General features: G+C 48.6%; 1 protein-coding gene across 2 annotated transcripts in view; it reads right to left on the reverse strand.

Annotated features, from left to right (window-relative positions):
• The window catches only part of CDHR3 (cadherin related family member 3), a 65,346-nt gene that overhangs the window by 36,815 nt on the left and 8,425 nt on the right, over nucleotides 1–20,106 (reverse strand). For both annotated transcript variants that reach the window (XM_045494476.1, XM_045494475.1), the window contains exons 2-4: nucleotides 19,297–19,499; nucleotides 13,156–13,321; nucleotides 10,023–10,120 (exon numbers count right to left, since the gene is read on the reverse strand). In XM_045494476.1, coding sequence (XP_045350432.1) covers nucleotides 10,023–10,120; nucleotides 13,156–13,321; nucleotides 19,297–19,499 — 467 coding nt within the window. The remainder of the gene's footprint in view (nucleotides 1–10,022; nucleotides 10,121–13,155; nucleotides 13,322–19,296; nucleotides 19,500–20,106) is intronic.

A 20,106-nucleotide genomic window follows, 5' to 3' on the forward strand; every position in this document is an offset into this window, starting at 1 on the left:
CATTGAGCCACCCAGGTGGCCCAATTCTTTTTTTATGCAAACTTATACCCTCCAGAACATTGAGATGATGCTCTAGTCAAAATTACATTCTCTTGTTCTTTTCATTTGTGTCTGGAGCACTTCCCCATATTCTTAAATCTTATCTTACAGCCTGATTGGTTAATGATGGCACAGCATTCTACTGTAGGGCTTATTTTACTAAGGCTTTCTTGCTGGTTCTTACCCATCTTTAAGGGGAAATATTTGGGCAGCACCGAGGAACGCCCTTCTTCCAGTCCCCAAAATTGTATAAGCAGCTTGGCAGCACTCAAAGGTATGATGTTTAAATCCCAAGCCCCCACCGTCTCTCCAGCTCATAGCCTGGGCAGCAGTTGCCTAGGCCTGCAGCTGTCTGTACACACAGAGCAGTTCTGTGTCTTTGAGCAGAGCCTTCCCTGCAGAGAATCCTCACATACCCATAGATCAGAGGCTCAAGCTGTACGTGACGGGATGGCAGGATTTATAGAGCCACAGGGGGTGTTTACTATGTGCACCTGATTCAAGATGCCTTTCCAATGTGTTTAATGCTCTGGAAGATAGGGCTCCCATTCTGGTGAGTCTCCAATAGCAGAAATTCTCAGGCTACAGAGATGATACACACATCCTACTCTCCAAAAGCCGATGGTCCATGGGGGGAACATAAAAGAAGATGTGAGAGACATGCTCACAGGGAGATAAATATAGGATACGATATGGGAACAGACAAGGGGGACCCAGACCCATCTAGAACAGAAGAGTCAAGTGCGGTGGCTCTGGAGCCAGACTGCTGAGTTGGATTCCTGGTTCTACTACTTTCCAGCTGTGAGAGCTTATGCAACAAAGGGTAATAATAATAGGGCATGTCCAACAGGCTATCATGTAAAGTTCTAGAACAGTGCCTGATACATGGTAAGCGCCCAATATAGGTAAACGACTACTGTTGGTTAGAATGTAAGATCCATGAGGGGAAGGGCTTCATTTTATTCATTACTATCTCTAGTGTCTGACACATAATAGATGCTCAATAAATTTTTTTCAATCAATAAATATTTGTTAAGGGGTGCCTGGGTGGCTCAGTCGGTTAAGCATCCAATCCTTGATTTCAGCTCAGGTCATGATCTCACAGTTCATGGGATCAAGCCCCACATCAGGCTCTGTGCTGACAGCACAGAGCCTACTTGGGATTCTCTCTCTCTTTCTCTCTCTGCCCCTCCTCCCCTCATGCTGTCTCTCTCTCTGGGTGTCTCTCTCTCAAAATAAATAAATAAACTTTAAAAAATAAAAATAAATATTTGTTAAATGTTAAATATTGGGGTTTTCCTCTTTCCTATTTCCCATCTAAGACCAGCATTCCCACCCTAAAAAATTTTTAAAGCAGGCGACAACAATGACAAAAATCTTGCCAAACTTCAAAAAAAAAAAATCTGTTTTACTTGGGTAATGCTAGGCTGGAGTATGAAATCTTCCCCAGTCCTGCCGATGTCTGGGAGAGCAGGAAAAACCCAGCAGCAGACAGAAAGCGGTGACGACTGTAGGATCAGGAACGTAGGGAATTACTTTTTCATTTTTATTAAGAGTTTGATTTCCTGGAATCCTGATTTTTTTTTCTCTTTTAGCACCAGGCTAATTTCCTTTATCCTTGAACCTACGAGCTTGTGTTAATGGGAATAGCAGGCTTGTACTTAGAAGGGAGATAATATCCATAGACTAAAAATATTGTGTCATGTGGCCATTTGCCAGCAACTCAGCAAAGCTTTCTGTAAAACCTGGCATTCTCTCCCCTTTTTAAAGGCTTGTTTAATCAAAGCTGCTCCCTTGATATTCATTCTTGGAAAACAGAAATTAAATAGAATGAGGACCGATTGCACCCCCTCTCTGCTCCACTACTGGCTAAGAAAAGTCCTGAGTAATCAGATCAATTCGGTTAACAAATGCTTGTCAGACAAGCGCTTCAGTGTCCCCGCTGGGAATATTCCTTTACCACCACCCCAGGCTTCTCTATTTGCAGCCCCTTGGCAGCTACCGTTTGCTCTGGGACACAAAGGCTTCAGTGTGGAAGACAACAGAGCCTGAGCTTCCTGCCCCATTCCCCCTTTATTGTGCCACTAGCATCAGGAGAAAGGAGGGCGGGAGGAAGCTGGCCCAGTTTCCTGAAATGTCAGGCTCCCTGGGGAGAGCTCACCACCTCCGCCTGGGCTCCCTCGCTACAGCTGGAGCCGGAGGCAGATCGGGATCCAACCTGTGCTGGTTTGCGGCCCTCAGTTGCTTTCAGGCCTGCAGTGGAATCAAGTGGGTGAGCATTCAGCCTCTAGTCTCCCAAGAACAGAGCAGTCAACCTCCAGGGGCCAAGTCTCCAGAGGGAAGGAAGGAGCCCTATCCCTGCCAAGTCCAGTAGCTCAGCAAGCCACACGCCCCCAGACCCACCCGGAGGACCAAGGGCGTGCGACACCATCTTCCAAGTGGGCTGTGGCGAGTTTATAAATGTGATGCCGCACGCCTGTTGTATTTTTCAGTGTAAGATGAACATCGTATAAAAGGCTTGATCCCTGTTCCCCCCCATCCCAGCTCAGAGGTGGGAAGTGGGGGGCAGGAGTGGGAGGGAAGGGTACCTAGGAGGGGAAAAAAAACACCATAAAAATCCTACTGCAAGCCTTTAACTTGTCTTGGCTTGTGTGGTATTGTTAGGAGGGTGAGCTAAGTGGGTTATAGGCAAATATTGGAATGTTTTTAAGAAGAGCCATATTTACAAATTCAGAATGCTATAGATGTGTAATCCTTTACTGGTAAAGCTGCCAGCGATCTATCCTCTCATATTCCGTCTTTCTTTTTCCGTAATCAGCCTGGGTCATACTCTCTGATTCAGGCTTCACTGATCTTAAGGACAACAGTCCCCGTCCGCTCAAGGAAGTGTCTCTCTCAACATATGAACAGTCACCAGTGGTGATGTATTTGGAAGGGGAATAGTCCAATACCACTGTTTGTTTTTTTTCCTTTCTGGAGCATTTTAACAAGAACCTGGAGTACAACTCATTTTGCAAAGACTTCTGGCAGTGACTCCTGAGTTAGCAGGCAGATGCCAGGGGGGCACTGAGCAAGCAGTGTGTGTGTATCTGTGTGTGTGTGTGTGTCTGTGTGGTAGGAGTGGAGACATGTGGGAAGCAGGAAGGGCACTGTCACTCGGGACATCAAGGGACAGGACACCAAGGGCAGAATTTGCCAGAACGATATAGAAGGGAATGGGCAGGAGTTGGGCCGGAAGATCTCAGTTCTCACTAGAGTTACGGGGCCCAGGCAAAGGTCTCAGCTCGTCCGGAAACAAGAGGCCGCTCGAAGCACCTGAAAAGTCCCAGCCAGCCGGCCCCGGCATAAACGACCACTTTATTCCCAGGAAGATGGAAAGACACAGCTCGCTGCCACTTCTCAGAACCATGTGCAAGATGGAGGCGGGGAGAGAATTACTTCCCCTGTTGCCCTCCTGGTGGCCCAGCCAGTAGCAAGGTTATTGCTCTTTTCATTTAATCCTTTGTCTGCCCTGGTGAAGACAAAGCACATTTCACTTTATGCAAAAGTCCTTCCCTAATGGAAAGGCCAAGAAAAGCTCCTTAATGGAGGAATTGCTGCTCTACATCACTTTGCCTCCAGCTGCGAAACTGATTAACGTCCTCAGAGTCTCCGAGGAGGCTTTGCTGCAGTCACGGTGGCCATTTCCGAGCAGAGGGGGAGGTGGAGCGTGGGAGTTGGGTGGGAGGGGGTTGGATCTCATTGAACCTCCTTCAAGAAGTAGAGACAGGGCTGGGGGAGGGGACCCAGAGGAGAAATGCCAGGAAATGGAGTTATTCACATACACACCACTCTGAGCCCAGTATTAACGCGTGCCTCTGAGCGTGCTCCACCTGTACCCCATCACGACACAGAAGGTGCACGGGGAGGGGGAGCTGAAGCTGGATCCAGGCCTGCGCCAAACAACACAAGCCACCAGCCACGGGCACCTGCGACTATTGAGCATTTGCAATGTGGCTGGTCTGAAAGGAGGTGAGCTGTAAGTATAAAGGACACAATGAGTCCAAAGACCCACTATAAGCAAAGGATGTAAAATATCTCATGAATCGGGGCGCCTGGGTGGCTCAGTTGGTTAGGCATCCGACTTCGGCTCAGGTCATGATCTCACGGTTTGTGAGTTCGAGCCCCGCGTCAGGCTCTGTGCTGACAGCTCCGAGCCTGGAGCCTGCTTCGGATTCTGTGTCTCCCTCTCTCTCTGCCCCTCCCCTGCTCATGCTCTGTCTCTCTCTGTCTCAAAAACAAATTACAAAAACATTGAAAGATATCTCATGAATCGTTTTTATGTTGATTATGGGTTAGAAACGATAGTAGTTTGTATATGAGTATTTAAAATGTAAGAAGTATATTAAAATTAACTTCACCTATTTTGTTCTACCTTTTCAATGTGGCTACTAGAACATTTAAAATGACACACACCACAGTCATTTCTGGCCCGCATGCCAGCTGTATTGGGCGGTGCTGGCCCAAACAATGTACAACATGCTATTAAAATTTCCTTAAAAAGGCGGGAGCAAATATCAGAGGTCTCTGCACTAGCCCGCACTTGTATGCTATCTGTGATACACTTTCAGTTCATTAAGCTGCATAGACGTTGCAGGATTTGTCATTTTAAGGGAGTTGGGGTTTCTGGAGCTGTCCTAGAGCTATTTTTTAATCCGTTCTTCCTCCTCAGGGGTTCCCACCAGCAAGGCAACTCCTTGGAACCCATCAGGTAAGATGATAGGCACAAACCAACCCGGGGTGGCTTCATGCACATGCATTGGTATCTTGTTTTTGTTTTTGTTTTGTTTCTTGTGGGAAGTCATGTATTTTAGTCATCACTCGGGCAATCTGAAATGGCCCCCTTCTCCCTGAGCCCCTACCATTGATTATTCACCGTTGATAAGTCTGACCTCTTTCACCTTTTGATCACATTATAGACCACAGTCACCAAACAGAAAATACCACATCATGTATTGAAGGGAGTGGAGGTCACATGACTGTCTTGCGGATCACATCTTCACCAGGTAGATGGTTTGCTGCGTGATGATGGCAGGGGAGTGGCCAGTTTGGGGGCAGGGGGGCGGAGGGGTCTCAGCCATCCCCTTTTAGACTCTTCCCTCTGAAGTGCCCTTCCAGCCAGCACCACAGCAGTCTGCATGTGACAGGCACATCTTCTAGGTACTCAGTGCAATGACCAGCCATCAGGTACTTTGAAATATCAACCCCTAGTTCGTTCAGACCATTGCAGTACCGACCCAGTGCCCCTAACAACAGGATCCCCTCTGATTATGGTTCATGATACCATTTCTTTCTTTCTTTCTTTCTTTTTCTTAATTTATTTCTTTTGAGAGAGAGAGGGCACGAGCGGGAGAGGGGCGATGAAGGGGGGCAGAGGAAGCAGGCTCCAAGCTGTAAGTACAGAGCCCACGCAGGGCTCCATCCCAGGAACTGTGAGATCGACCTGAGCCGAAATCAAGGGTCAGATGCTTAAGCCACCCAGGCTCTACATGATACCGTTTCTTAAAACATGCTCTTCCGGAGACCTGTTTTAGGATGGGTCCCCAAACACACAGGACTCCTGGACAGCAAGGTTGTAATTGGCACCCTTCCCATCTTTATAGGTGCCGGTCACTATCCATCCAGTCTTGCCCACTGCATGGTTCTCCCCATGAACCCTGGACTGTCCAGTACTCAGTGGCATGGTTGACATCCCAGCCGGCCACGAAAATGACACAGTTTACGTAGGCCCTGTCTGGGTTCTCGACATAGATGCCGCCTATGTAGTTAGCCGTCTTCTCTGTTGCCCTTGTACCGCAGCTGAGGGGACTTTGGTGTAGATTTCTGCCACCATCTCTCTTCTGGAGAGGGAGCCATAGTTGCCAACCTACTTGAGGGTGTAGTTCTGGACAGCACGGCCATCTTTGAGTTCCATGCAGGTTCCACATTGGTTAAGCTCCCGGTCATTGTCATACTCCCAGTCCTTGGCCTGGTAGCTGTTGCAGGCCTCGTCAGGGATGCCTTGCCGGTGGGTGTACCCCCACACCTGCAGGTCGTCGCCTCTGCGCAGGAGCCCAGGTTGCAAGCGTCCTTGCAAGGGTCCTTTACAGGCTGTGCTGCCAGCATGGCGGCGGTGGGGGGTGGTGCGGGGAGCACGCCCCCTTCCTCTTGCTATGGATCCTACCCTCCATCCTGGCTGTGGTGCTGCCATGCACCCGGCAGGCACCACAGCATGGGGGGACGGTCCAGCCCCCTGGGGACACTGGCATAGTTGACCCTATCCACGTTGCTCCAGTCCCAGCTCTTGGGTAGATCTGACAGGGACAGGTGCTCATGAGGCCAAGGCTGTGTCCTGCGCCCCGGCTTGGACAGCTGGTCCCTCTGCGGGGGTCGGTGGCAGCTCCCGACCAACTGAAGTGGGGCCAGGCCAGCGTGCCTCCCTCCCCCCGATGTCACCCACCCCTCTCCTGGCAGCATGGGCAGCAGCAGTCACAGCCGCAGCCCGGACAGTGCCAGAGCTCCCAGCTCTGCTTTGGTGTTCCATTAAAGCCCGTGCTTGCTTCTTCAGTTCTGTGGTCCTCGAAGGGTACAATGTCAGAATCACCTGAGCGGTTTGTATTCCAGGAGTCCATGGTTTTTTAAAAGCAGCCTGCAAATATTCTCACGCAGGGACCTGAACGCCTTCTGAGAAACCACCCCAGCCTCTCTAACCGGAAGAGTCCCCCCGGGGTATTTGGCAAAGTTGCAGATTCCCAGGCCCATCCCAGACCCACAGGATGGGAAACTTGGAGAGATACTTGGGAAATTTGGGAAAACATGCCCATGGTTTTCAGCCCTGGCTGTTCAAGAGATTCACCTGGGGGCTTGCAAAGCCTGATGCCTGGATCACACCCCAGGACAGTCACATCCGACTCTCAGCGGAGTGGGACCCAGATATCTGTTGTTTTTTTAGGTTCCTCTTCTGGTTTCAGTTTACAGCCAAAGTTAAGAGGCACAGGTTCGGTGAATAGTAAATTACCCCATCTCCTTTCTCCTTATATAGAGCAAATATGTCATTTAGTACCTCCAGAGCGTCCAGAATAAAAAGTCTAAGTACAAAGGCCGTGCTGTGTCACTTCTTGAACTGCTATTCCTTTCCAATCTGAGAAAGGGTTCTTTCTACATCATGCTCACTGCTTCTGCAGGCTGGAACATTCTGCGCAGCTGTTAGTTCTAGTGCAGGTGTTAAATACTTCATTAACACTTTCTGCTGCACTGGAAGGGCCCCCTCCCGCAAATAACTCCTAAGCACACTGTGAAAGCTATGGGTGCATCTAGTTCCAGGCCCCCAGCCCCTGCGGCTGAGCTCAGACCTCTTTGGATGGCACTATGTATTCTTTTAAGGGAGCAACGCCTGCTGCATTTGTTACCCACCTGGCTGCTTCCCTTGCTCTGAAAGCATAACAACCTGATCCAGGAGGGGTTTTTACCTTATTTTTTTAATGTTTTTTTATTTATTTTGAGAGAGAGACAGAGACAGAGACAGAGCATAAGCGGGGGAGGGGCAGAGAGAGAGGGAGACACAGAATCCGAAGCAGGCTCCAGGCTCCAAGCGGTCAGCACAGAGCCTGACGTGGGGCTCGAACCCACAAACTGTGAGATCATGACCTGAGCTGAAATCAGCCACCTACCAAATGAGCCACCCAGGTGCCCCAGGAGGTGTTTTTAAAGGGACTGCTATGGCCTTATTCCCTCTGTATAATTTGGAAAGATCTATTAAAGATGGGGATTTAAAAATAAACCTTTTCCTTGGCAGTCGGAGAGTCCTTCCACTTTGTCCCCACTGCATCTTGTACAGACTTTATAGCAATTACCTTATTGAATTATAATGATTTGGTGTGTGCACGAATGTCTCCCACCCAGACTGTAAACTTCTTGAGGTACAAAGATGTGTGTTACTCATCTTTGAGTCCATAGTATCTAATAGAAAGCTGGGCATATAGTGGATTCTTGGTAAATGTTGAAATGAATTAAATGTATAAATGAGGTACTATAATTTGGGTTGCCGACCCATCTGAAATCCTTTTTCCCTTGGTCACCATCAAGCCACAGTGCCCGTAGGACACAGTGCTGGCCAGTGAGGAGTAAACAGAAGTCCTCTGGTTAGGGGCTCCAGAAGGGTCTTTGTTTTCCTACCAAAAAAGGTACAGGCTGGGCTGGCCTGCTCCCTTCACCCTGTACCCCTTCCTGCTTTTTTTTTTTTTTCTTCTTTCTGCCTGGAACTTAAAGGTAAAGCCTGGAGGTACAGCAGCCATCTTGTAATCATGAGGCAAACAGAAAGAGGACAAAACCAACATACTGTGGGTGAAAGAACAGAAAGATAGAAAGAGCCCAGGTTTCTGATGGCAGTAGATGAGCCAGCCCTGGACTGCCTACCTGCCTCTGGACTTCTTATGGGAGGAAAAACAAAATCCCACATCCGCCACTGTGATTAAGTTTTCTGTAGTTTTCAGACCAACACATTTATAACTTACATAGCAAGTATGTTACTCATAAGTATGCGTTTAAAGCACCTAGTGTGGCTCTTAGCACATAGTAGGGATCCATTAAGTGTTTGCATATTCCATGTATTCATGCAAATAGAATCTTGAATACATTATTTTGGGGGGACAGAAGGGTCATCTTCTGATAGTAACAGTCTATTCTGTAACTTAAGATGTGCCCACTAATCTTAAAACAGCTTTGTTTCAGACCCTGCCGACTGTATCATATTAGTGCTTGAGGTTATCCCCAAGGCTCGCTTCCTCATGTTAGAAAAAGTAGCCCTGTTGAGGCTGCAAATCACAGAGCAAACAGCCGAAACAGCCTCCCGGTGTTACCAGTTCCCCGAGTGTCATATTTCAAGCGCTCGCTTCTCTGTAAGGTGGGATTTGCGGAGCAATGCCTGCTCCAAGGTTAGCTGGCTGGCTGGCTGGCTGGCTGGCTCTGGTTCTTTTCTTTCCGACCTGGGCTGCCCAGCTGCAGGGCGCACAAGCTACTTCAGGGGACAGAGCTGGGAGCCACAGCATCCCTGTCCTGGGGACACGCTGAGAAGCTCCTTCGCCCAAAGGTTAGCGTTTACAAGAGCTCCACCGGCAGCTGCCTTTAAGGGAGTGGATTTAAAAGGGAGAGAAGCAAGATCTCAGACTGAACCGTGAGGGAAGGTTCCAGGGCCTAGACTCTGGTTTTTCTCTGTGGGATTCCTCCTGTTCTTTGGAATTTCTGGGACTTTTTTTTTTTTTTAACTTGGCTCCAAACAGCTTGACCTCATCTCTTGAAAACAAGTGTTAATGCCGGCCTTTGGGATACACATTTTCCACTTACTTTTAAAAGAATATAGCTGGGGGGGCTGGAGTGCCTGGGTGGCTCAGTCGGTTGGGTATCCGAGTTTGGCTCAGGTCATGATCTCACCGTTCATGGGTTCAAGCCCCGCATTGGGCTCTGTGCTGACAGCTCAGAGCCTGGAGCCTGCTTCGGATTCTGTGTCTCCCTCTCTGTCTCTGCCCCTCACACTCTGTCTCTCTCAAAAATAAATAAACATTAAAAAAAATGTTTAAAGAATATGGCTGGATTTGTATTAACTTAGAATTTAAAAATACTGAGCAGTTTTAATATGCCAGGCACTTGTGCTAAGTGGCTTTATGTGCATGATTTAATACTTACAGTCCCCCAGCTGTGGAAGGTGCTATTGTTCTTCCATTTTTATAGAGGAAGAAATGGAAGCTCAGAGAGGTTAAGAACTCGTCTAAGATCACACAGGGCCATGAATCTTATCCGGGGTATCCAGAGCTCCCTCACCCATTCCAACACCCCCTGTACTCTATGCTATGGACAGCACAGTCCTCCCATATCACTGCCCCAACGGCCCCCCACCGCAGGCGGAGGCTCCAGGCTCCTGGGTCAAAGGCAGCTTGGAGAAGCCCTTCTTGTTTAACAAGGAGACTTACACTGAGGGGTATGCTTCGGTTTGTGTCTTCTGGATCGAAGGCCTCCACCTGATAAATGAATCCAGGATTTGCTCCTTCCACTATGTACAGGTCTAGACCTATATTGGCGTCCAGAGTGGAAGAAGACACATTTTATTAGACAAAGCAAATGAGGAATTACGAAACCGGGACAGCCGTACATGGCCGAAGGGAACCGAATGCACCCGCATCGTGGGAAAGGCGGACGTGGTGACGGAGGCGGTGAGTAAGCCCACCGGCCGGCGGGCGTGAGCGGACCGCTTATGAGAATTTATAACGCGCTCGGTGGCCAAGCTGGCAGCACCTCTCCCCACCTTTCCTTTGCTGAGAGGTGACCTTGGGGAGGAGCCTCCTGCAAGAGGCTGGTTGCTGATCCACTCTCACGTGCAAATTCCTCTGAAACCTAACCAAGGTCACCTCCGGAAGTGAACTTAGCATGTCAGCTGAAATGAATGATGTGCAGAAGGAATAAGGGAGGGAGAGGGCTGCAGAGGCTCAGGGAGGGGACCCAAAATTGGTTTCATCTACTTCAGAGTTCTCGCAGCCAGGGGGAACAGCCCCTTGGCCCCGCCAGCCTTGCCTAGGAGTATATCTCTCTCTCTGAGAACCCGTCCTTCTGAGAGAGGGCTGAGAACGTGCACATCCACTCGCTCTTTGGAGGTATCGTGGTGAGGACTTATGTTTTCTCCCTTATCTTCATAACACTCTGTAAGGACGTATTGTAATTATCTCTACTTTACAAATGAGGGAATGGGCTCCGGGAAGTGATGGGGCTGTCTCAGCTAGGAAGGAGGTGAGGGCATAAAAATTCAAACCCAGTCCACCTTCCATAGGAGCTCCAGCTCCCATTCACCTTCGTCACTGCTCGTGCTTCCATTCAAGTCAGTATTTACTGAGTTCTCACTACTGCACCAGACACGGATCCATCTACGCATTGGGAAGGCAGCGGTTCCCCAAACCCAAAGCCCTGCTCTCACTGGGCTTCCATTATAGTGGGAAGATCCAGACAAAGGAAATGAGCAAAATATGTGAATGTTACAGAGCGATGTCACGGGGAAAATCAGGGAATGGCGTGTTGTGGGTTGGGTTCCAACGTGAAATGGAGTGGTTGTGGAAGGGTCGCGGACACTTGAGTCAAGATTCTTAAAGAAATGAGGTGCCGCCATAAATATGGGGGAGGGCAAAGAGTAAATGCAGACGCTGACTCTGACAGGTGGTGCCTGGGGCACTGACAGTCCGCTGAGGAGGCCGGGACTGCCATAGCAGGAAATGCGTGGGAGAGGACATGGTGGAGGCTGGAGCAGTCTTGCCAGTTTGGATTGCCTTAAGGAGTCTCTGGCTCTCGTTTTAAGGGAGATGAGAAGTTCCTGTAGGGTTTTAAGCAGAGGGGTGCCTTGATTTAACCGATATTTCCCAAGATCCTTCTGGCTGCTATGCGGAGAACAGATTGGCAGGGGCTAGGGCAGAGCAGGGAGACCAGTCAGCCGGCCACTGCAATAAGCCATGCAGTCATGTGTGGTGACACTTGACCGGTGCCTTGTGCTGTGGTGGTAGTGACGGGGATGCCAGGCAGCGGTCAGACTGCGGGGACTTGGAAGGGGTGAGATTTCCCAATGGTTTTGATGTTGGGTATGAAGGAGAGAGGAGTCATGGCTGACTTTGAAGTTTTGGCCCAAGCAACTGGAATGCTGGAGGTGCCATTAGCTAAGAGGGGAAAGACAGGAGAAGCAGATTTTGGGGGGTGGGGGGGTCGGGAGTGGAGTGGGAGCTGAGGGTTTGGTTTGGGGGCATGTCAAGTTGGAAATGTCACGTTATGACACCGATTCCAACGTGGGGCAGATTTTGTATACCACCAAGCAATCCTCTGACACTAGCTGGCAGTTCTACAATTCGACTCAATTCTGATACTATCTACCCAGAGACAGCATTCAGCTTCCACAGGCCAAGAACTCAGTCCCACGAGACATGTCCACCCCACCCCCCCCCCCCCCCCCCCCCGCCACTTCAGATGTCAATTTCCAGTTCAGGTTGTCATCTGTGCTTCTGACCCACAAGCTGTAAGTCTGAGTTTCCCACCATCCCCTCTTGGGGTTTGGTGAATTTGCTAAAGGGGATCACATGACTCGGAAATATTTTACTTACTAGATTACTGGCTTATTGCAAAAGGCTATAACTCAAGAACAGATAGATATAAGAGATGCATAGGGTATGATATGGGGAAAGGGGCACAGAGCGTCTATGCTCTCTGGGTACACCGCTCTCCAGGAAGAGAGAGTTTGTTCACCAACCTGGAAGCTTTGCCAACCCCACCCTTTTGTGGTTTTATGGAGGCTTGATTACAAAGGCATGGCTAATTACATCATTGGCCATTGGTGATTGAGCTGTCTCCACCCCCCTTCCCTCCACAGAGGTGGGGACAAAGTGGAGGATGGGAGTCAGAGTTGCAACCTTCTAATCACATGGTTGGCTCCACTGGCCAACCTACTTAGGTTTGGGTGACCTGGGGACATTCCAAAAGTCACCTCACAGTATCCCAGATGCCTACTAGACATGGCAGATGGAGATATCGGGTAAGATGGCTAGATGTTTGAGTCAGGGGTTCAGAGGAGAAGACTGGACTAAAATGGAGGTTGTCAGTATGGATGGCATTCAAAGCCATGAGCATGGGCAAGATTATGCAGGAAGTTACCCTATGCTCCAGTCCTTTATATTGTCCCTGCTCTGCAGCAGAGCCCAGTCACACACTGCCCTCCAGGCCTCCATGGGGAGAATTAACAAGTGAGTCAGTGACCGCAGCACACGGTGATGAATCTCTGATGGGCTCATCCCAGCTTCCTCCAGAATGATCCACTCGAGGTCCCAGAGCCTCAGTTTCCTCCCCAGGTCTGAGAGATTCCCAAGAGAAGCGACAGAGGTGAGGGGCTTTGTAAATCGTTGGGCATCATTATTGGAAGTCCTGTGCTGGAGGACATTTCATTTATTCCCTGCTCATTAAGCAGATGCCTTTTCCAGGGAAACAGCTGCTTGTTTACTTACTTGTCTGCTTTGCTCAGCCCCCCCAGGGTCCTCCCCTGTGCCACCGTCTGGCCATACCACACACCCCAGTGTATCTTACCTTTTGCCAAGTTGCCTTGAAACTCAGGCGGCTCGTTCACATCTGTTACCTGGACGGTCAGGATCTGTAGGTCAGTGACACCAACGTCATCCTTAACATAAATCTGCAACTCAAATATGTTTGGTTCCATTTCAAAGTCTAGTTGTTCCTTCCCACTGGTGACAACCTAAAAGCAAATGCAGAATTCTTAGTAACCCTGTGGAAGAAGATGTGTTTGGTATGCATGCATTTTGCAAAGGGATGTTACTAGGAAGGAAACAACCAGCATCCTTTCCCTCATTGTCAAAGGAAGGGGTTGTTTTTCCTTAGTCCGTCCAACAGAAGCCCCATGACACTCCACTAAAGGGGCTCCTGCATGTGATGCCACTTTTCCTGGGAAAGAAAAATATTTAGGTGACATCCTGGTTCCATCCACTGGAGATGGAAAGCCAGGAGTTAAAACCCTGCCTGTCACTACTTGGGGTTGGCGCCTAGGCAAGTCTACTCTGAATGTAGTTAGGTTTTCTGACACTGTACTTTCCTGTGATTGCTGTTAAGTTGCATCTTGGCGTAGCACGCCATGCTAACTTTCCCAAGGCCATGTCCAAGAGTAAACAAGGGAAGAATACATCTGCAGAAATAAGGAACAATATATACTTACATCAACACCCTGTTAGTGTTTTTGTACATTTCCACACATCCTTCCACTATTGGAAACTTGTCCTCTGAATTGTGTTTTGGAAATGTGGGAGGGATACCAAGAACCAGGGATAGAGAGACATCACCAGAATCATCAGCAGGAACCCGGGAAGTCCATGATGGGAGGGTTCTGCTGAGGCTAACTGGAGGCCAGCTGGTGACCTCTCATGTCTACATGCACACTCCTGCCACCAGCTCAGACCACGGAGTGCCCAGAGTCCTTTCAGACATTTCATAAATGTCTTAATTATCCTAATGGAAGCTTTTGGTTGTTAATACGAATGGGGCCAGGCAGGCATTCAGTATCCTGTCGTGATGAGAGCACTTAGTTCCAATCTCACTTTCATGGCTGAACTTTGGTGTGACCTTGGGGAAGTCCTGTACCTTTCCCTGATTTTGCTTCCACATGATTATAAGTAGGTAAATAATCCTCACCCTAGTTAAACAGGTGAGGTATAAGACAGGATATTATAACAAAGAATAGGGGGCAGAGTTCATTGTGAGCCGTGTTTAGCCAGGGAAGGCTTCATGGAGGCGGCTATGGGTTTCATGTTTGACTTTGCAAGATCTGGGCTGCAGATCTGGGCTGGTTGAGTGAAGACAGCCACAGATGGGAATGAGTACGTGCAGTGGAGGGAGAAAGTGTGGAGGAGGGCTGAGAGAGACAAAGATGTAGTCTTGTCACTACTGTGAGCAGGGGTCAGCCTGGAGCCCACGTATGTGGAGATGACCTGTCTCTGCGTCTGACGCCTGTAAGGAGAGAGGCAGCATAAGCGAGGCGTCCAGAGCATAGACTCTGGAACCAGGCTGACTGGCTTTAAAGCCCAGCCTTCCCATTCCTTAACCCATCTGTGCCTCCATTTCCCCATCTGTAAAATGGGAACAATAAGAGCATCTACTTTATTTTTTATTTTTTTTTTCAACGTTTATTTATTTTTTTTTGGGACAGAGAGAGACAGAGCATGAACGGGGGAGGGGCAGAGAGAGAGGGAGACACAGAATCGGAAACAGGCTCCAGGCTCTGAGCCATCAGCCCAGAGCACGACGAGGGGCTGGAACTCACGAACCGCGAGATCGTGACCTTGCTGAAGTCGGACGCTTAACCGACTGCGCCACCCAGGCGCCCCGAGCATCTACTTTAGAGGGTTGTTGTAAGGATGAAATGAGTGAAGCCACGGAACACTTAGATCACTTTTTAGCACTGAGCAAGCACCCAGCAAATGAGAGCCAGAAATCGTGCAGTGAGCATTTGTCCCCCAGAGCAGCTCCCTCTGTCATGACCCGTTCTGTTTCCTTGATTTAGACCCGAGCTTCCTGCTAAGCCCGGAGGCCTCTCCTGAACCCCAAGCTTGAGCAGATCCTTTACCACAATATTACCTACTGACAGCTCCGTGTCCTTGGGAACTAGCTCTGATTCCCCAGAGGAAGGAAAAAATACAGTCAAAGAAAGAGTCCAAAATACTACATTTTGGAGTCAGAGGAACTGGGTTGCTACCAACACAAATGGGGGAGTTGTTTTTGCTGTCGCTACCAGCATTTATTAAGTGTTTACGTGCCGGGCTCTTGCCAAGCCATTTTGCCGAGTAGCTTATTAAGTCGTGGCAACAACCGCAGGTTGGTGAAGGTTCCCCGTGTTTCACGGGTAAGGAGACTAGGCCAGGGAGGGAAAGGTGCTCCAAAGGTCATTGCTGGGAGCAGTGGAGCCTCCATTTGGTTGCAGGCAATCTGGCTGCCGAGTTAGGATGAAAGACAATGTTTGGTCTCAGGTATGTTAAGTCTGAGGTCATTCTGGTCAAAGCTCAACAAATTTGCTGGTGACAGTGGGTGAGGAAATAGGAGAGTCTGGCTGAGAGAGAAAGAGGGGCAGGTGCAGGCATCCACACGACCTCAGAGCAATGCTTGCATGCCTGCCCGGCTTCTCAGAACTATCCTTCTTCTTCTTCTTTTTAATGTTTATTTATTTTTGAGAGAGAGGTGAGAGAGAGACAGAGAGAGAGAACAAGTGGGGAAAGGGTAGAGAGAGAGGGAGACACAGAATCCAAAGCAGGCTCCAGGCTCTGAGCCGTCAGCACAGATCCCAGCGTGGAGCTCGAACTCATGAACCGTGAGATGATGACTTGAGCCGAAGTCAGACTCTAACTAACTGAGCCACCCAGGCGCCTCTCAGAGTTATCCTTCTTGCTGCTGTTATGGGAAAAAACTCCATGACTAACAATTGGCCACATGTGGCCAAATGGGGCTCTGACATCTCTCTTGCTGGGCAATAGTGGGCCAGCGCAGAGTAGGGACTGCGAGCTAGGGTTCTTGGGCCAGCTTGCCAGATCCCAAGTCTCAAGTTGGCCACCAACTAGCTAAGTGAACCTGGGCACACTGCTCGGCCTCTCCATGCCTCCGTGCCCCACCTCTAACATGCAAATAATGGTAGTACAGCACTCATGGTCCTATTGTGAGTATTACATCAATGAATTCACAAAAAATTTAGGGGGATTCCTGGTATATGATAAATGCACCATACACATGAGTTGTTATCATTAGATCATGGTCACAAATCCTCCTTGCCTGCCCCCTGTCCCCAGAAGTCTCAGCAGCTGTGTTTGAAAGTAGAGAGGCCTGAGCTCTGGCGTGATTCAGAGGTCACCCTCCGAAAGCCCTGTACAATGAAGTCCCAAGGCCAACGGTAACCAGACCTCTGGACCAGAGACCCAAAAACCTCACCATTGGACTTCTCCTGCAGACTGTCCAGTCAGCCCAAGGAGGAGTCAGGTTCTACTGTGGTGGTAGCTCTTATGAACATTTGGGGTAGGAGAAAAGGATTTTTTTTTTAATGTTTATTTATTTTGAGAGAAAGAGAGCATGCATGGGGGAAAGGCAGAGAGATGGGGAGGAAGAGAATCCCAAGCAGGCTCCACACTGTCAGCACAGAGCCCAACACAGGGCTGGATCTCATGAACCATGAGATCATGACCTGAGCCAAAGTCAAGAGTCAGACGCTTAACTGACTGAGCCACCCAGGCACCCCGAGAATAAGATCTTTTTGGAGAGGATAGTTGATGCCATTGGGTGGTTTCTGGGGAGAAGCAACCAATTCTTAAGAATAGCTTCAGGACTTATGAATGCGTGGCCGGTCCTAGTGCTGGCACAGAGTCCAGGAGGGCACCAGGGCTGGGACAGTCGCCTGAACACTGGAGCCCACATCAGTTGAGGTGCTAATAAAATTGCCATTTCTAGAGTTCAGGAATAGGATGGAATTCTTCCTTGACTGATAGCTCTGTGTGAATCCCATCAAACATGGAAAAGGTGGGTATTTCCACCTGATTTGGGGGCTTGCCAAAACAGCAACAATGTACATGGCAATGTAAGAAAAAAAGCCTAAGATTGGTGGTCAGGTGACCTGAGTTAAGTGCTTATTTCATCTTTAATGGCTACGTGATCTCAGACAATTCAGTTAAACTTGCCATGTCTTTATGATCTTAGTTCTGAACTGGAATAAAGCATTTTACTTTTATTTGTTTGATTTTTTTTTAAGAGAGAATGCAAGCAGGGGGGATTTAAGGCTCCACACTCAGCAGAGAGCCCAATGCAGGGCTCGATCCCACCACCCTCAGATCATGCCCTGAGCTGAAATTAAGAGTTGGATGCTCAACCAACTGAGTCACCCAAGTGCCCCAGCAATAAAGCACTTTAAACAGTGATAATGTCAGTGTCAGTAGTAACATCAAGAGATCAGGATGCATATCTGAAGCAGCACGGTCACCATCATCATTAAAGGCAGTAGACTATCGAGGCTAAGGGAGGGAGCTCTTAGTGGGAACAACCCAGATGTCTGTCAGTTGATGAACAGATGGGCAAAATGTGGTCTGTCCAGATGGTAGAATACGATTCAGTCACAAAAAGGAATGAAGTACTGACACACGATACAACATGGGTGACCCATGAAACTTTTTTGCTTCAGGGAAACTGGGCGGTCATTAAAGACCACGTACAATGCAAATCTATTCAGAGACAATGTCCAGAATAGGCAAATCCGTTAAGACAGAAAGGAGATTAGTGGGTGCCAGCGACTGGGGGAAATAGGAAAAGGGAAGTGACTGCCGATAGACTAGGGGTTCAATTGGGTGTGATGGGATGTTCTGAAATTAGATTGTGGTGGTGGTCTGTGAAACGCTAAAAACCACCGAATTGTACATTTTATTTTTTATTTTTATTTTTTTAAACATTTATTTTTGAGAGACAGACAGAGCGGGGAAGGGGCAGAGAGAGAGGGAGACACAGAATCCAAAGCAGGCTCCAGGCTCCAAGCTGTCAGCACAGAGCCCAATGCGGGGCTTGATCTCACGAACCATGAAATCATAACCTGAGCCGAAGTCAGACACTTAACCCACTAAGCCACCCAGGTGCCCCCTGAATTGTACATTTTAAATGGGTGACTTCTATGATGTACACATTATATCTCAATGAAGCTGTTTATAAGACTAGTCAGAGATATGAAGTCAGGCTACCTGGGTTCTAGCTTCGGCTCAGCCACCTGAGAGCTGTGCAACCCAGGGCAAGGTATCTCATATCTCTGTTAAATTTTGCTTTGGTTTCCTGCATCTGTAAAAAGGGCTAGTAATATAAATAAAATCATTGGGTTGTTGGAAGATTACAAGAGTAAACACATGTAGAACAGGTTCCACAGTGTCCAGCCAATACCGCATGCTGTATAAGTGCAAGCAATTGGCAGGGCTTATAGGAACAGATGAACAGCAGCTGTGGAAGATGAGCCAGATGTCAAGGGCCAGGTAGACAGGGCAGGTGAGTCACAGAACCAGCATCTGGGGCCCGGGAATGTACACTGGATACTGAGGTGAAGACCTCCTGAATGGGGTGCTGAGAATACCGTGTTCCTGCGCTCTGGCCCTCAAGTCATGGCTCTTGAATGTGAATTACTGAGTCTAAATTATCCACGAGGAAACAGTCACACAGCACAGCTGCCCATTTAGACTTGGATTTCTATGAAGGGTGTGTTCTTCCATATTAAATAAGTCTCCTCATAGATTTCCTTCTGAAAAATCACAGAATCCGAGAAAAGCAGCATCATCGGACACAAGTTCATCAGCGCCTGGCTTTTGAGGAGACGAATACCCAAATTATGCCACCCAAAGAATTTAGTTACTGTCAGTACACTTCTAACGCCTGATATCATGTAAGGGTGGTTGGCAATAAGAAACAAGACTTTTATTTGTAATAAATTGGGCATTTGGTCACTGCACTGGATTGAGTGAAGAAAGAAGGTCCCAAGTGCTCTGGGGCATCTAGCACAGAGGGCTTTACGGTGCCCCAAACAGCCCTTGTGAATCTTACTAGAGGAGAGATTGAACCAGGGAAAGAGGAGGAAATGATCACTGATCTGGAATCCCATCCACCCTCAGCTTCAGGACCCCTCTTTGTGGACAACTCCCCCTGGGAGTGAGATGTGCTTGCCTCAAAGTCGGTGCCTGACAGCCAGTTCACTTTGAAGGCATCAGTGAGGGGGCTTGAGTTGATGATCAGGGGAAACCCCGGGGTCACAGGTGCCAACGATGCTGATAAATTCACAGAAAACTTGTGCACTGAAGTCTCAGGTGGAGAATTCTCAGCCACGTTGCTTGTAGCAGGCAAATGGATTAGGCGTAGCGCTTCTCTCCCTGTGGGTTTAAGAAGGATGCAAAACAACATGAACATAAAGCCTTGTGCTGGGAAAAAGGACTTAACAGCTCGCTCTATGGTTTCAACTCGTAGCTCGGGGCAACGATGGAGCCTGGTCACTCTTGCCAGGACTGGAAATGGAAATCTGAGATCTTCTGGGAGCCAAGAAAACCACCACAAAACAACCATGAAATCTGCTTTTGTCATTCTGTAAATAAAGCTGCCACGTTTCTCTTGTCTCCCCGCACCCCTTCTCTTTTCTTTGTGAAGGGCTAGAGAAACAGAAACATGATGCCTTTGGAGACGGACATTCACTTGAAGGACCTAGTCCCATCATGACTCAGGTAGTTTACAAGAGTTTATTTGCCTCGTCTGTGTCAGTGTTTGATTCAGAGGTCATCAAAAATGGGGCGATCATGATTGGCAAGCCCCAAAATCATGTTAGATCTCCTTACATCTGTAAGTAATCTCCAGGACAATTGTTTGTCATTGCTGGATGCTGGGGGCATCATGCAGAGAGGGTCAATGAGTACATCTTGATTGATACATTAACTCCCATTTCACAGACAAGAAAACATGAGACTCAGTGAAGGCGGGTGCATTGCC

This window comes from Leopardus geoffroyi, chromosome A2 (genome assembly GCF_018350155.1).
Source record: "Leopardus geoffroyi isolate Oge1 chromosome A2, O.geoffroyi_Oge1_pat1.0, whole genome shotgun sequence".
In the NCBI taxonomy this organism is placed as follows: Eukaryota; Metazoa; Chordata; class Mammalia; order Carnivora; family Felidae; genus Leopardus; species Leopardus geoffroyi.